The following is a 16,372-nucleotide window of genomic DNA, read 5'->3' on the forward strand; positions in this document are numbered from 1 at the left end:
TTCTGGGCACAAGAGGGACCCCCATGATTCCTGAACGTGGAAGGAGAATTAAGGGGTCTGTAACCAGCAGCACCTTTAGCACCTGAGCTGCATGGAGACTCCCCACAGCATTACCAAAACAGATATATTTATTCCTCTGGCACGTGGGTTGCCGCACACCATACACGTGTGCACAGGCCTGCCCTCTCCACCCACATGTGGTGAGTCTGTCCGTCACTGTCCCTGGCTGCTGCAGAGGCTGGGCAAGCCATGAGTGGCACAGCTCCTTCCCTCTGGCGGGTGCTGGGAAGAGGATGGGTGTGCCGGAAGGTGCCACAGTGAGGTGTGCTGTCTGCCGGCCCCCACGCTCCAGGCCTGGCACTCGGGGCAGTACTGGGCTCTGAGGATCCATGGCATCAGTTGGATGGCTTGGCAGGTTAGCAAGGGCCCAGTCAGATTGTCCATCAGCACAGGGAGGGGGACGCAGGGTGCTCACCTGCCTGGGCTCCCCAGCAGGAACCTGTGGGGACAGAGATAGTGCCATCAGGCATGTCCCTAACACACCAGCGCCCCAACAGCTCCAGCCACACACTCACCATTCCCCCCGTGCTGCTACCGCCTCCTTCCGCACCAGCCTCTTCTTGTCATCCAAAGGCTTGGCCAGCGCACGGATAACTCGAGCCTTGTATGGGAGCAGCTGTAGGATAGAAAGGGCTATTAGTGAGAGAGCTGGGTACTGGCTGCCCCCCAGAGGAAGTTTGGGACCCCCTCTACGTGTAGGAGCAGACAGCAGGCTGCTGCAGGAGCACTTACCACTGTTATGGGCAGGCTGGTAAGGGCGTGGGCACAGCGCAGGGCAGCGATGCGGACAGCCTGGAACAGACAGGGGTGAGGGCAACGGAAGGGGCAGAGGAGAAGGGGGTGTGGGGAGAAGGAGGGGGCACACGCACCATGGTGGGGCTGGAGGTGAGGCTGAGGAACTTGGTGACCAGTGTGTCGATGTGCAGGCTCATGATCTGGGGAGCTTCTAGCAGCAGCGGCTGGAGGCAGCTCAGCGTGGAGAGCTGAACTACGCGGTCTGAGCAGGACAAGGCCTCAAGCAGGAGGGAAAGCAGCTGCGGGTGGGGAGGACATAGGAGACATGAGTAACTCCCAGCCACGCGCTCTGCGCTGCCACAATCCTCCCCAGCCAAGGCTGGCTCTCACCGTGGGAAGCTCCGTCACCAGCACGGGCTTGGGGAGGTGGTTGAGCACATGGGACAGGCCCTTCAGATAATTGGCCTTCACATCTGTGGAGAGCAGAGATGGTTACAGGCAGCCAGGGGAAGGAGGGGACACCGGCTCAGGTCCCCTGGGTAAGGGGGTGGTGAGGCTTGGCTGGGGGTGGCTACTCACCGGGGCCAGCCCCATGGAAGCCCTGCACCAGCTTGGGGACATTGTCAGTGAAAAAGCGCTGGCGGAACATGATGCGCACGTCAGCGTGGCAACCCTTGTGCAGCACATCCGGGGACTCGGCCATGAGCAGGGAGAAGCCATTGGCTGCAGCAGGGCCCAGCTCCGTGTCGCCCAGCAAGTCCAGCAGCTGCGAGAGAGAGAGCCCTGAGATGGGGTGCCCTGCTGCCGGGGGTTCCCAGCTGCTGCAGAAGGAGCGAGCAGGCTCCTCGGACATCGCCCAGCCCCACCACCACCTACCTTGTCTGTCAGGTGGGAGCTCAGGGGGTGGTAGCGCAGCACCAGGGCTTTGGTCACCTGTGCAGGCAGAGCAGAGTCAGCACCAGGCTGGCATCCCCACAGCTCTCTCCCTCTCCTGCACCCAGGGCAGGCCTTACCCAGAGCAGTAGGGTGAGCGCCTGTGTTCGGCACGGCCCCTCTGCAAGGCCGGGCTCCATCCTGTTCACTGCAAGCTGCAGAATCTCATCCAGCTGCTGCCCTGAGGACACAGAAGGGATGGGCTGAGCCATTCTCCTGCCAGCAGTGGGCAGCGACCCATGGCATCTTGCCCAGCCCCCTTACCTGCTGGGTGCTTATTGACCAGCCCCGCAAAGCACTTGGCAGCTGTGGTGGCCGTGAAAGGGCAGTTGCAGGAGCAGCTCAACACCAGCAGCTCCTGGAGCAGCCGTTCTTGCTGAGGAATTGCCACCTGGAAGAGACATGGAGTGTTTTACAGCCTGGGGCTGCAGATGCTCCCTTCCTCGGCCCGTGGAGCTTGCCATAGACTCGGGCAGGAGGGTGCTCAGTCAGGGCCCCTCTCCACCCTGCTCCTCACCAACTTACGTTGCGGGGCAAGGAGCAGACAAAGGCCATGAGGAGGGCAACCAGGCGTCTCTGTGCCTCGAAGCACTCCCCATCCTGCAGGGGAAGAACAGCGCATGTGTCATGATGGTCCTTGCTGCCAGCCCATGCCAACATCCTTATTCCCTACCCTTGTTCCGGCACCTCAACCCAAAGCACCCAACACACCTCAAAAGGCTGGAAGGAGCAGGGAAAACTGTTCTGGGGTAGGAAGGAGACCTCTCCATCCAGGAAGAGGGGCACCACATGAGACACACTCTGGGCAGCCAGCCTAGGAGAAAGGAAACATCACAATATGCTACTCTGGGAGGGTCACCAGAGAGTTCCTGGGTACCTGCCCCCTCCCCACGATGCAGTGCCTGGCGTCCCACACCAGCGTCACTCACTCAGGGCTCAGGTGAGTGGTGGCAGCGCTGATGACTGGGACCATGGCAGCCAGCACCTCCTCCTCCAGCAGTGCCTTGCCCAGCAGCGGGTGGGTGTTCTCTGCAGGCAGCGGGAAGAAAGGGACACGTTGGAGCCCTCTGCCCAGAGGGAGCAGGCAGCCACAGCACCCTGACCCACACCGGCCCTCTGGCAGGGGGCAGTGGTGCCCGCAGTGCCCGCGGCTGCCGGCGGGCGGCAGCAGCAGCGCTGGCTGCAGGGTGAGGGAGCCCGGGGAGCTGCCTGCTTCTCCACCTTCCTGCTCCAGACCCGCACCTACCTTGCATGGAAGCCTGCACGGCCATGGCCAGCAGGCAGGGCACCACCGTCTGGTGGTAGTACCAGCAGCCTTCTGCGTCCTGCTGGCACTGCAGGGCCACACGGTGCAGGCTCTGGCACACAGAGACCACGTCCTGGGCATTCCCGGCCTCGCTCCCTGCAGGGCACAGTCACCATCACATCAAACAGCCGCAGCAGCCACCCCCCTGATCTGCACTGGGATTCCGGGACAATGCAGCCCTCCCTACTCCCCCTCCAGTGGTGGGATTCACAGCCCAGCCCTGGGCTCCCCACACCACTGCCATCCCCGCTCTCCCCAAGCCATAACCAGTAATGGAGGCAGCTCCTGCCCAGACACTCTCTGTGGAGCTGCCTGCTGTGGGCTGCATTACCTTTCTGCACCTTTCGGAGATGCTGCAGCAGGACAGGGACGGTCTCCCTCACAATGCTGGTGTGGGTGGACACGGCTGCCAGGGCCTGCAGGCAGCGTTGCCGCAGGAAGCAGTGGTCACGGGAGCCCTCCTCCTCCCGCTCTGAAGAGGAAACACACCTCAGAAGGGTGCTAGGGTGACCCCAGGCCCCCTTGCCCAAGGATATTCAGGGCCCAGACCCTGCCAGGGTGGACAAAGTGAAGCAGCACAGCAGAACTAGCCCATGACAGGCCCAGGGACCTCTGCCCGCTCTGTCTGGGTGGCTCCTCCCCACAAGGGTGATCCTGGCTGCACAGGCTGGTTGCCAGCACCAGGCACGGTCTTCCCTGTGCCAGCACCATGGTGCCTGCGCTGGGAATCCCCCAAGGAGAGCCACCGACCTACGCCATATGGCACAGCCCCACTGCCTGGTCAGAGCTGAATGAGGATGGGACAGGCTTCACCCCAAAACCAGACATCACTCCCTTCCCAAGGCTGCCAGCCCTACCTGACTGCAGCTCCTCTTCAAGCCTGGGTACCATGTGTCCAGAGAAAACCTTTGGGTAGATGGGGGCCAGAGATCCAGCTGCCTCCATTGCTGCTTCGCTGCCAGGGGGGAAAAGAGTGGGAGGGGTGATGTGAGCACTGCAAACCTGGGACTCCTTGTACACCAGCTGCACAGATCTGGGCCAGAAGGTGCCTCCAGAACCCCATTTTTCAGCAATCTGCCTTTTTTACCCTACTGGCAGGCAAAGCCGAACCCCCTACTTTGACAGGCCCAGACTTTCTAATTTCTAGCCCATAAATGACCTGGTTTATCCCTTTGCTCTTATACCCACATGGTCTTTTAGTTCAGACAGTTCCTGTGCCTTCCCCCAGACTACAGCCCCTCTCTGCAGCAAAGCCAGGCTTTGTTCCTCTCCTCAGAGCATGGGTGACTGCAGTGGTGCCAGCCTGTCCCTCACCTGCTCTGGGAATCCTCCTCACGCAGAGCGAGACGGATGAGGTGATCCACCACCAGCTCCAAGTCAGAGGGAGACAGGAAGTCTGGAACAAGAGCTGTAGAAGAATCCTGCCCTCGGCCAAAGGCAAAGATGCTGGTGTTCTGGCCAGCATCCTTCCCTCTCATCCAGGCTAGCAGCAATGCAGCAGCATGCCAAAGGCCAGAGATACAAGGTGCCCAGCACAAACAGGCAAGAGAGAGACCAAGTGTCCCTGGAGCTCATGGCCTGGGTAGAAAATGCGGCCACTGCTCCTGCACAGCTACAGGCAGCAAGCAAGGATGTCCCAGCAGCCACGTGGCACCATGTCTCCCAGAACAGGGTAACACCTCCCTCTGCCTCCCCAAGGGAAACAAGGCACCAACCTTGCAGGGAGCCCAGGACACTCAGTGCCCTGATCCCCACCAACTGCAGCTGCACACTGGGATCTGTCAGTGCCGAAAACACCACAGAGCAAACCGGGGCTTGGAGCGACAGCAGAGTGCTCTCATCTGGAGAGAGAGGCCCGGAGTCACTGCTTGTGCCTGGCTGTCACTGCACAGCCACCACCACAGCACCTGACAGACCCTTTCTGGGGCCCTGCCAGTTCACCCCCAACCACGCAGGGTCCCTGGGACATGGTAGGGGGTTGCACATGCAGCCACCCAGGTCAGTGAGCTTTCCTTCTCTGTCAGCATAAGGGAAGGTGAGGCCAGAGCGAGCAGCCCCCTGGGACATGGGTGCCTCCACAGGGACCATCCATCCTCACCTTCTTCCACATGTCCCCATTTCTGCTGCAACTCCATGAAGCCCAGCAGCATTTCTAAGATTGTCCTCCTCTGGCTGCTCTGCAGGGACACAAAGGTGCAACCCAGACCACCGTCACTGCTGGGACACAGCTACACCTCAGCCCCGCACTGCAAGGCCGAAGCGTGACCATGGGGTCCCCACCCACAGCCAGGGAAGGACACCCACTTTGACATGCTGCTCCCACCAAGCCCTGCAGAGCCAGTGGGTGCACTCAGCCCTGCTGTCTGTGACTGCGGAGCCTGGGGTGTCCCTCACCTGTGGGTGCTTGGTGTACTGCTCCAGCAGCAGGGGCAGGACGCTGCGGGTGACACGGTGGTAGGTGCGGAGGGAGGCACCCGCTGCTGCCTGCAGGAGTTTGGCACTTGGCCACACCAGCTTCATGTCGGGCTCACACAGATGGTGCCTGCAATCTGAGATAGGCTGGGCGTCAGCTGCACCAGCAGAGCTCCTCTGCCTCGCGTGAAGGGATGTAGCTGATATCTGGGCTGCGACATGCTGCTAGGGTGCAGCTCTGAGATGCAGCACAGCCTCTCTAACAGCACTGCTTCCCCCAGCTCCAAGGGCACAGCACAGCCTTGGACGCCCCAACCCCAGCAGAGAGGGAAGCAACTCAATCCAATAGGCATTTCCTACTGTGCCCACTTCTCTCTTCCTGCAGCCAATTACCTTGGAGAAGCCAACAGTGGCTGTGAAGGCTAGAAAAATAAAGAGGCTTCAAAGAGAACAGGAGGGTGGATCTCTAGCTAGGAGGATGCTTGCAGGCCTGGCTGCTTGGGGCAGGGTAGGTCTCTCTGCTAGCTACCTTGCAGGATGCTGCTGAGGAAGGAATCCAGCAGATCCTCGGTGTCAGAGCTGAGCACGGAGCGGGAGAGGCAGGCAGAGAGGGCATGCAGTGCGGCCAGACACTCCGCCTCAACCTTCTCACTCGCTGTCTGGAACACCTGCAGGAGAGGCCATAGGATGAGCTAAGCTCCGTGCTGACCCCAACCGCAGGCTTCACACTCCCAACGCGGGCTGAAGGACTCAGGCTCCTGCCTCACTTCCCACATGCTTTGAACATGCAGTGTGGCACATCCAAGCCCCAGTGATATGCTGATAAGGCTGGCCTGTCCCCCCACTTTTCAGCTGGGGCTGTCCAAGGCCACAGGTGGGGCACGCTGGAAGATAGGGGGCCCACTTGGTCTGGCTGTGAACTCCTGCTCAGCAGGAGCCCAACTGTGGTGGAGCGTTTGTTAGGGACCCTGCAGTACTCACCTCCCTGCGCAAGGATGACCAGAGGCTGGGGAGGAATTCCTGCAGCTCCTTCTGCCCATAGATGGCACAGCAGGCAGTCTGCAAGAGAGAATCAGGAGAAAGCATCAGAAAGAAGCCAGTACTGGGAGGACAAAGAGCAGGGACACTGCCCTTCCTGGCAGGCTCACGCTGAACTGCACAAATCACTCAAGGGAGAGAAAAAGAGGAAGAGTGATGCAGGCCAAGCTAGAACCCTGGAAATTGTGGCTCTCCAAGGGAGAGTCTCTGGCTGGCAGGGAGAAGGGCCCAGAGGTGGCTGGTGGCTGCTGCTGCTGCAGGCCAGTTATGGGCTGAAGGGAGTAGGGGATTCCTCCTTACCAGAGTCTGCAGGGAGTCAAGCTTGGCACTTTGCAGATCTGAGTCCATCTTCTCAATGAGCAGAGGAAGCAGGAACTGCAGAGAGAGGCACTTAGACTCAGCCCACCCTTCTCACCACTTTGTCCATGGCCCTGCAGGGCTGCAAGCTCAGCCTTCGCCAGGAGAGCAGAGATGGAGGGCAGCAACAGGCAGCCCCTTCCCAGGGTGTCAGCATCAGTGCTCTCCCCGTGCCCAACCCCAGCTGGAGACAGGGCTACCCTAGTGTAGGCTCCTGGTCCCAGCTCTTCCCATTCCACAGAGCCACAGCAGGAGTTGCAGCACTATGAAATGCATCCTGGGCTTAGAGAACATTAAGGTGCTCAAGAACCCCCTAGGAGCTTCCTACCTCAGCAAATTGGGGTGTGGAGGCCAGTAGGGCCCGGAGGCTTAGGATCAGATCTTCTTTCTGGATGCCATGAGGGTCATTAGGAGGCTGGAAAGGAAGCAGAGAACAGGTCACCCACCAGTCAGGAAACCTCCCAACCCATCCATCAGCTGAGGCTGCATCACCTCTTCTCCAGCAAGGCAGCAGTGATGCCAGTCATTGCAGCCAGCTTGACACTGGCCTGTCAGCCTGGGTACCACAGCTCGCAGCTCAACACTGCCCAGCCAAGACTCTTGCCCACCCTCTCCTCCCATTCCCTGGAGGGGACACAACCCTCTGACAAAACACCAGAAGGAACAGGCTGTGGCATGGGGCAGACTCACTCACTGGAGTAAAATCAATGGGGAAATAGCAAGACGTAACTTCAAACAGCTCCTCCACAAAGGGACCTGCAGGGAGAGGTGAGAGGGAGTAAGAAGAGACACTGGGCAAAAGAGGCACAGCAGCTATGCCTAGCACCCATGACAGGCTGGCTCTGCAGCTCCTAAACCATGTCAGGGACCACCCCAGCCCTGGTAAGACCCAAGAGCTATCCCTCCAACAGCTCAAAGAAAAGCGACATGTCTCCCAGTCAGCCCTGCACAGCAGGCACAGGCTCACCCAGGGCGTAGTTCTTGGCAATGAGATCACGCACGATCTGGAAGGCCACCAGCAGATTTCGGGGATCCTTTTCCCCGTCCATCACCTGGATGAAGCCAAAGGTGAAGTCGGCACCCAGACCCTTCAGCTCTGCAGAAAGAAGGAATGTGAGCAGGTGCAAGACACCAGACCTCATCAACATGGCATGAAACCAGCCCAGTTTCCCCAGCCCCGCAGCCCTTCCAGCTCTCCCCAGGCAGAACCCCAGAGCCCTTGGAGAAAGCAAAAGCAAGCCACTTTGCCAGCCTGAACAACCCCAGAGTGGTTCTGGCATCTGCCCCCTCACCTTCCTCCCTGGTGCCCATGAAGTTGGTGATGATGCTGTAGACTGTGTGGCGGTCCAGCTGCAACAGGGACTGGAAGGAGGAACAGAGCAATCAAAACAAGCCTCTGCACATGGCAGCACTGCTATCCACCACCCAAGGGCAGTGCATACCCTTGAGAAGGCGGCAGGACCCCCAGCAGCTCAGCTGCTGCTTCCTGGCACACAGATCCCATTCATCGCATGCAAAGCGCGCATATGCCTATGTGCACCTGAACATGACCGTGTCCATCACTGCATGCATGCACCATCACAGTCACACCAGGACCACACATGCTGCCCAAGGCCCTGCCAGCATAAACGATCTTAAATTGGAGGAAAATCTGGGGGCTGGGAGCACTTAAACACAGCCTGGAGAATAGAGCAAAGGAAATAATTCCCCTAGGGCTGAGAGAAGAGAGGTCAAGGGCCAAACAGGATCCTCGGCTGCTGTCTGCCTCTTGCTCTGCAGTGAGCCATGCAGTCTCTAAGCTCTGCAGAAGCACTGCACTGCTGCTGAAGGGTGCACTACACCGTACTGCTACTGAACGTGCTCAGCCCCCAGGGGGGCAGGCCATCCCCAGACCCCCAGGGAGCAGGGAGCAGGGATAGGAGGATGTGAAATCCCATTGCTCACCTGCACGTGTACCTCCTGGAAGATGGTTTTGAGCACAGACACCGCGAGCCCTGGAGACAGCACCTCACACATGCTCTGGGGACAGGAAAAGAAAAGCAAGAATAGAAAACCACAACGGCAGCCACATAACAGATCTCCTGCCTGTGTACAGCAGCTACCTTCAAGATCCTCTCCTACAGCAGGGAGAGCTCACCAACCCCACAGACAGGACAGAACAAGATGCTTATCATCTGTGCTGCTCCTCAGGGTGGCCAGGGAAATCCTTGCCCCAACATCTGCATGGGGCAGGAAATTAAGGCTGCGTCCTCTTCCCTGCCCCTCTGCAAGAGACACAGCAGGAGCACGGAGGAGACAGGGTAATGCCACCAGGCAGGAGCTGACAGCCCAGCTGGGCCCTGTTCGATGTGCTGCTCCAACCTATACTCAGGTGTTGCACCTCCCCAGCACCATTCTTGGAGCGCATCCCAGCACTGCAGGCTGCAGGGCACAAGCTCACCAGTGCTCGGAGTCCCTGGAGCACCGAGGGGATCACAAGGTGATGATCTTGCAGCCGGTTCTCATAGAACAGGACCAAATGCAGCACTGTCAGAAACAGACACCAATATGTGTTAGTCCCAGGAAACACAGCTGCTGGGTGCTGGCCCCAGCTCTGCTGAAAGCAGCTGCCGGATGAAAAGCAAGCACTGGTGAACGGGATGAACTGCCACCATTGGGTGCACCCACCTGGCTCCAATGCCTTCACCCTCCCCTCATGAGCAACCCACGCCTGACCGCAGCAGGGCAGCACCCACCTCTGGCCGTTGCAGAGGTGCTGGAACTACCCAAGAGGCATTTGCCCTGGCATGTCCAGACACGTGGGTACAGACACCAGCAGTGAAGCAGCAGACGCCTGCTCAGCAGAGGCTGGAGGATGTCGTGGGGTGGGGCACAGGGCTGGAGCAGGAGCTCCAGCTTCCCTGCACTTGGTTCCACAACACGTTCCCGGCCCCTGAGTCATGGCCACGGGCGCCTGCACACCCCGGCCCTGGGGAGCAGCAGCAGGAAGCAGACTGGAAGAGCCGGCTAGCAGCATCCTGCGCCCACAGCTGCTGCAGAAACTCACCCCTCCAGGAGGCAGCCTGACGCAGCGCTTGAGAAATGAACTGCGTGAGGAGGGACACGAAGGGAGACTGGGCCAGCTGGGGGTCTCACAGTAGCCACCCATGCCTTGCCAGGGAGCTGGCTCTGCTCTGCCCACCCTCCTCCAGAGCTCCTGGTGACTTGGCTGTAACCCAGCTCACTCAGCTGCTCTTACTCTGCCAGGCATCCCCACTGAACCTTCCCACCTCTGGAGCACCCCAATCCCCATCACAGTCATCACACCTGACTCCAGCTACACCAGTACCTAGCCTGTGTGTATTCTCTCTGCACAGCCACTCTTGCCCCTGCCTGGCAACAGTCTGAGACTTACAGAGCGCCAAACGCCGAGGATGAAGCACCTTTTACTTCCATCCTTCCCTTCCTCCACCTCACTTACTAACTGGGCCCCTCTGCTCTGCCAGCCTGCTGGCACAGGTTCAGCTACCCATCAGCAAGGCCACCAGTCCAAGTTTGGCAGCACTTACTGGCTTCTCTCACTGGCAGCCAGTTGCTATGGGGCATTTACCACAGCTAAATGTTCTCCTTCTGTCCACAAACTGGGCATCTTCCTCTTCCCAACCAGGTCTTCACTCCCCTCCTCCCCAGGCCTCAGGGTTCCCCTAGAGTTAACCTGGGCAGGCGGCAGGTCTGCGGCGTGACTTGCTTTGTGAATGATCGTTTTCCTGCACTGAATCACCACCCAAGGATTTTGACATGCAGATGTGTCCCCAAGGTGTCCCACGTGGCGCTGAGCACACCTGGGTGTGCAACACCCACACACTGCCGGGGGCACCAGCTGCAGCCCAGGGCTTTGGCGTGTTCAGGGAGTGACCCGAATTGTGTGGAGGTTGGCAAAAAGGCTGCAGCGTGAGGCACTATGCCCTCCTTGGACTTTGACTCGAGAGACATGTACAAAGTTGTCATGGTGCTGAATCAATCCCTTTGCCAACTCCAGGACAGACACTCGAGCGGCACAGGCTTTGCCCCCAACCTGCCAGCAGCCACTCAAGGGCTCAGAGCAGCCCTTACCTTCCTTCTCCTGGAGCAGGGAGTAACACTGGAGCAAGACTTGTGACAGCAGCTGGATTCCTCGCCCTCGTGTCCGAGGATCTGTGTTCTCCAGGCAAGACCTAGCCCAAGTGGGAAGAAAACCCAAGAGGCCTGTTGTGAGCAGGGGCACCCAAGCAGGAAGCACATCCTGAGCAGACACATTATAAAAACGAAGCGGTGCCACTCTCTGAGCAGGGGGGTGGTGGCCCAGTCCTTCTTGACTTGCTACCAGGGTGGAAGCAGACTCCTCTTCCCCTGACTGTGCTGCATGCACACATCCGGCCCCAGAAATACATAGCAATAAATCCAAGTTCTCAAGTTGGACCAGAGAAATTGCTCTTGCACCATGCTCTGCACCTGAAACTCAGGCTCCCAAGATCACAAGGGCCAAAAAAGGGCAAAGCCTCTTACAACAAGGCAAACCCAGCCACCAGCTTGGGAGAAATGAGCCTCCCTGAGTCCCATGCTGTGACAACTCAGAGACAGAAGCAAAGGCTGAGAGCCAGCCAACTCATGACATGGTCATATGCAGCTGTGTGCTCAGGCAGCTCCCGCTGGGGAGTCACAACTGAGAACTGCCCTGCAGCTCACTGCCTGCCACAACACCTCTCCTCTGTCCTGAGAGAACATCAAGAGCTGCTCCAGCCCTACTCTTTCCCAAACAGCTCCCAAGTCCTGGGAGGGCAAAGCACCGCTCAGGCTCCATGCTGTAAGCGGACAACATCCTTGCAGGTGTGGGTGCTGTGGTGCACCTACCAGCACTGAAGCTAGTTCGTCCCGGACAAGCACACTTCTCCTTCTCACTGTACCTCCTTGGGGGAATCTCCCCTGTAAGGCTCTTACGTGATGTATAACATGTATAAAGCTTTACTTACCCTAGTGCTTCCACAAGCTGCAGCACAGTCCAGCTTCCATCTTTCACCCCTGGAGAAAGGAGGTAAAGAGACTGAACCAAAGAGACTCCCAGACTGTCAGTCAGGCACAGCGCTGGAGATGGATGCCAGGAAGGGTCCCAGCACTGCAGCGGGAAAGGCTGACCGGGTGCCGGCACCTCGCTAAGCACTGAAGAAGCCATGTGCATTTAGTTGGTGGAGCTGCCTCCAGCCCTGCCTGCGAACACATCTGGGACTGTAAGCTGCCTCAACTGGATCAGAGCTGAGAGCGGGCAGCAAGGGGCAAACTTGCCTGCACTTTGCCTCTACTCTCTCCCTGCAGCCTGGCAGCATCATGACCAACATGTGGATCCAGAGAGAAGAAGCCTTGCTGTGCTCCACTTCACTGAGATGCCAAAACCCACTTCTTTAATGTGAGCAAGCTGGGAGCAGAGAGAGGGCAGCTCCCTAGGTGCTTCCTGAGGGAGAACTCGCCGAGCAAACAGCCCAGACACTAGTGATCACCCAGCTGCCCACCTTGGCTCTGCCACCTCCACGCTATGCTGAGCAAGACCTGCACAAACTCCCTCCAAGATGGAGGGCAGGGAGAAAGGCAGTTTTGTGGTTAGACGAAGACGAAGCATTGGGACTCCTGGACTCTATTTCCAGCTCTGACTCAGACACCCCGCCAGGTTGCCTCACTCACCTTCTGCCTCAATATTCTTGCAACTCAACTGGGCGAAGAGTCACTCCTTGGGAGGCTTTGGTAAGGACCTGCTGCATCCTATGAAAGCCTTGGCAGAAGGGCAGGTTCTCCACTCCTACCACCCACTGCCAACGTGACGCCTTCCCAGTAGGAAAGCTCTGTGCGTGCCCTGTGGTCAGACATGGGGTGGGGGGCAAGGGACTGCCTTACCTTCAGCCCTCTAACCTATAGCCCATGTGGCAAGGGACATTGATGGGAAACAAGCAGCACCCTTCACTCTCTACCTGGACAAAACAGCTTTCCTCCACAAATAAAAACCACCTTCCAGTCACCCAGGTTCACTGTCTTTGCCCAGAAGCACTTCTGGGCACTCCAGAGGGCCCTGTTATCCCTCTACCCTGCTGAAGTCTTGCCTACACGACTGACAGGGCACCCACCCCCTCAGAAGCCTAAAGGTTTCATTTGGGGCTTTCCCAGGCCTTGTCTCAGCTAGTGTCTCCTACTGTTGCAAGAATTTACTGGCTCTTCCTAAGCAGCTAATTTCAGTATTAAGTCATGCTGTTTATCAGAGAGAGGTCTCTGGGGATGGGAGAAGGGATGACAGTGTTTTCTGACCGCAGGCAGCCCCGGCTGCAGAGACAGAGCTTCCAATCCTGCCTGGCAGAACAGGGAAAGGGAACCTGGGCTGAGGGGCAGAACAGATAAGGGGTGCTGCATTCCTTGAGGAGCCCAGCAGGTTGTGGAGTTGACAGGCATAAACCGAACAGGCAGTGTCTTGAGTGAGAAAAGGGGGTACACCTGAGCCATAAGGTACCAGCAAAATTTATTGCAGAAGAACTACAGTGCAACAGCAAGTGGGTGCTGTGCACTGGCACAAAGCAGAGTGGGCTGCTGAGTGAGCTCGTATGACCCCTTCCCACCCAGCATCCCAACAGCCCGCTCTACAAGCTCATGAAAAGCCCTCATGCCTCTGAACCACCATGGAGAAGGTCTGAGACAAATGCTGTCTCTGCGGCCAAGCACTCTGTCTCTGCACTTTCATAGACTGAAAGCAGCATCTACATAGAGCTGCTTGTTTCCTAATCAACAGGAAAGACCTGAGGTGTAATGATCAAACCACAATCAGCTATTGACGTTCCCCGCGGTTAGGAGCCCCTCCACTCTGCTATAGTGAGAGAACTCGCTCTGTTGTCAGGGACCCGGGCATGTGACCAGCTTGACCTCGAATGGAGTGACCATGCCAGCCCTGACAGCATGACCTGCAAGCGCTGCCTCCTGCTCGCAGGCAGAGCCACGCAGGCCATGGCTGAAGTGCAAGCACAGCTATAATTGGACCTGCCTCATCAGCACAGCAGGCACAGTGGTGAACCTGTGAAACTTCTGCCTCCACATCTGGCAGCAGCACGTCCCCAAGGTTAATTACACACCTTGAATCCCAGCACTCCCTTTACAAGGAGGGGCTGCCTTCCTATTCTGGTGTATCCTGTAGTCCCAGAGCCTAAACAGAAGCAAGCCTTTTACCCTTTGCTGCATTATTACTCAGAGTCAATCTGCTCCCTTTCCTGACATGTCTGTCCCCCTTTCACACAGTGTCCTTCTAGACATTAATCACTTCTGCAGGGTTTGCATTCTTGTCTCCCCCGCACCCTCAAAATGTGAGCACAGCATTCATGGAGAGTGTGACAGATTTCTGTAAGAACAATATCATTCTCTCCTCATCTTTTAATAAAAATGAGTTCAGCCTCCTTCTGTCACCCCTTGACCCGTGCAGCTCAAGCTGCCTGTGACAGCACCAAGGCCTTTCTTCCCCTTGCCAAATTACACTCAATTTAGTACTCAGCAACACATGGGAGAAGCTCAGTGCCTTTCTTCCAACAATTGCACAATGGCCACAAGGTTAGAAAAAAACTCCCCTTTCCCTCAAGGATACATGACACAATTTAATACTTTCTGATGGGTGATTCTATATGAGGTCAGAGGGGCCAAAGGACACTTGCCGGCTCCCTCGCTTGTCAAGGTAGGTTTGTCACCAGTGCCATATGGCTGACAAGAGCTGGGGGGTGGGGGGGCAGGGGCGGCTCTTCTCTTTGCATGTCTTCGAAGAGACAAAGCTTTCTCTGGGCACTTCTGTAACATGACCACAGACAACAACAGCAGTTGTAAGGTTATCTTTCCCCTCGTCTACCCCAAATATGTTGGAGGCTTTGTGCAACTGTTTTGCAACATCTTGAATGTCACATAGTTTACTGAATTTCCTTGGCATTTTCTTCACTCTGTTACGCAGACCACTGGGTTACCTTCCTGATTTGCCAGCTCATCTCATCACCAAGATACCACAGATCAGTTCACAATCTATCAGTCTTGGGAAAGGTCTATAAGCTACCCCTTTGTGTAATGTAATCTACATAATCCTTCTCTGCTCTCCCAACTCCTTTCCAAAACATGCTGAAGCCACTGCCTAGAAACACAAACATGCTGCCTTATCCTTAGAAAGCCACGTTCCTGAAGCCACAAATTCTCTAATGTAACAAAGTCATCAAAGAGCTGCTCCAAGCAGAAAGACAAATTACCCAAAGAAACCAAATGCCTCAAGCCCTGCCAGGAAGGAGGAGGAACCACAGTGAGGGCAGTGAGAGCCTGGGCCCCAGAAGCAGAGGCCAGCGAAGCCTGCGCATCAGTCATCTCCCACAGCATCTGGATGCCTGCATGCCATCCTGTGCAACCTACTCTAGATGTACCTGCTCTGGCAGGGGGGGTGGACTAGATGATCTCCAGAGCTCACTTCCAACCCTTGTCATTCTGTGAGTCTGTGATCACAGCAAGGCCAGGGGCTCCCTTGACACTGGTGCCTTCTCTGCCACCCAGCCATGGCCACCTCCCAGACAGTCATACCCAGTACCACCCACAGCAGCTCCCACTGCACCCCAAACCTCCAATGCCGGGGCCTGCAGCCTTGTACTCCCATCAGCTCACACATCCCATGCCATATATCCCATCCTGAAGCCCCATTCCCTGTTCCAGGCCAGCCCTTGCAGATCCAACACCTTCAATCCCACTTCATGCTTTAGACCTGTTATCTAAAGCCCTGACCCACGCCACAGACTCCACAACTCTGCTCTCACCCCAGCTCCCAACAGCCCCACATCTACCCACACCCACCTCTGTCTTGCCCCTAGTGCCCCTCACCCTAGCTGCTGCCCCACACCTATCCCACAGCCTCATCCCTCCTTTCAATGCCCAGCTCACAGCTGCAGGCCCTACCCATTCCCCCATGCCCTGCTCCACAGCCTCATGCCCCAGCCCAACCCATGGCCACACTCTGTCCCACATCCCCACACCCTGCCATGTCCTGCCCCATAGTCAGGCCCACATCCCTACAGCCTGCCCCACATCCTCACAGCCAGGCCCACCTCCCCACAGCCTGGCCCACCTCCCCACAGCCAGCCCCACGGTCCACGTTCACCCTCAAAACCCACCCCACCCCACCCCACTACGACCCGTCCCGCCACCCCCAGCCGTGCCCACGCCCGCCCCAAGCCCGGCCCCGCCGCTGTGCCCACGCCCGGCCCCGCCCCGCCTCGCAGCCGCGCCCGCCCAGTACCTGCCGCCACCTCCGCGGCGCGGCCGTTCTGCTGTCCAGCCACGAAGTCCTGGACGGAGGCGGCGAGCGCCTCAACTCCCATCCCAGCCCCGGCCGCCGCCATGACACTCCGCGCGCAGGGACGCCGGCCGCCGGCCCTCCCGCCCTGCGCATGCGCCGGGTCCTCGCGCGGCGGGCGGTGACCAATGGGGAGGGGGAGCAGCAGGGGCCTCCGGGGGGAAGGGGGGGGACGCGAGTGA

At 58.1% G+C, this 16,372-nt stretch overlaps 1 protein-coding gene across 2 annotated transcripts; it reads right to left on the reverse strand.

The window, feature by feature from the left end:
* Window positions 1-239: 239 nt before the first annotated feature.
* MMS19 (MMS19 homolog, cytosolic iron-sulfur assembly component) lies at window positions 240-16,236 on the reverse strand (the record flags this gene model as incomplete). 2 transcript variants are annotated; one of them, XM_082486419.1, is made up of 31 exons in its annotated part: window positions 240-499; window positions 576-676; window positions 793-852; window positions 930-1,094; window positions 1,186-1,268; window positions 1,375-1,561; window positions 1,672-1,728; window positions 1,809-1,909; window positions 1,993-2,119; window positions 2,254-2,328; window positions 2,440-2,542; window positions 2,658-2,757; window positions 2,975-3,130; window positions 3,366-3,506; window positions 3,892-3,989; window positions 4,349-4,430; window positions 4,750-4,875; window positions 5,133-5,211; window positions 5,429-5,583; window positions 5,976-6,114; window positions 6,428-6,505; window positions 6,785-6,859; window positions 7,170-7,256; window positions 7,536-7,597; window positions 7,809-7,937; window positions 8,134-8,203; window positions 8,786-8,860; window positions 9,282-9,367; window positions 10,934-11,034; window positions 11,830-11,878; window positions 16,134-16,236. In XM_082486419.1, the coding sequence occupies 31 exons, from the start codon at window positions 16,234-16,236 to the stop codon at window positions 472-474; spliced, it is 3,078 nt and encodes a 1,025-aa protein (XP_082342545.1). In that variant the 3' UTR covers window positions 240-471. The 2 variants fall into 2 exon arrangements, with proteins under 2 accessions (XP_082342545.1, XP_082342546.1); XM_082486420.1 differs by having other exon boundaries at window positions 2,658-2,826.
* Between the last annotated feature and the right edge of the window lie 136 nt (window positions 16,237-16,372).

Source organism: Vanellus vanellus (assembly GCF_965231255.1).
Source record: "Vanellus vanellus genome assembly, chromosome: 7".
NCBI lineage: Eukaryota > Metazoa > Chordata > Aves > Charadriiformes > Charadriidae > Vanellus > Vanellus vanellus.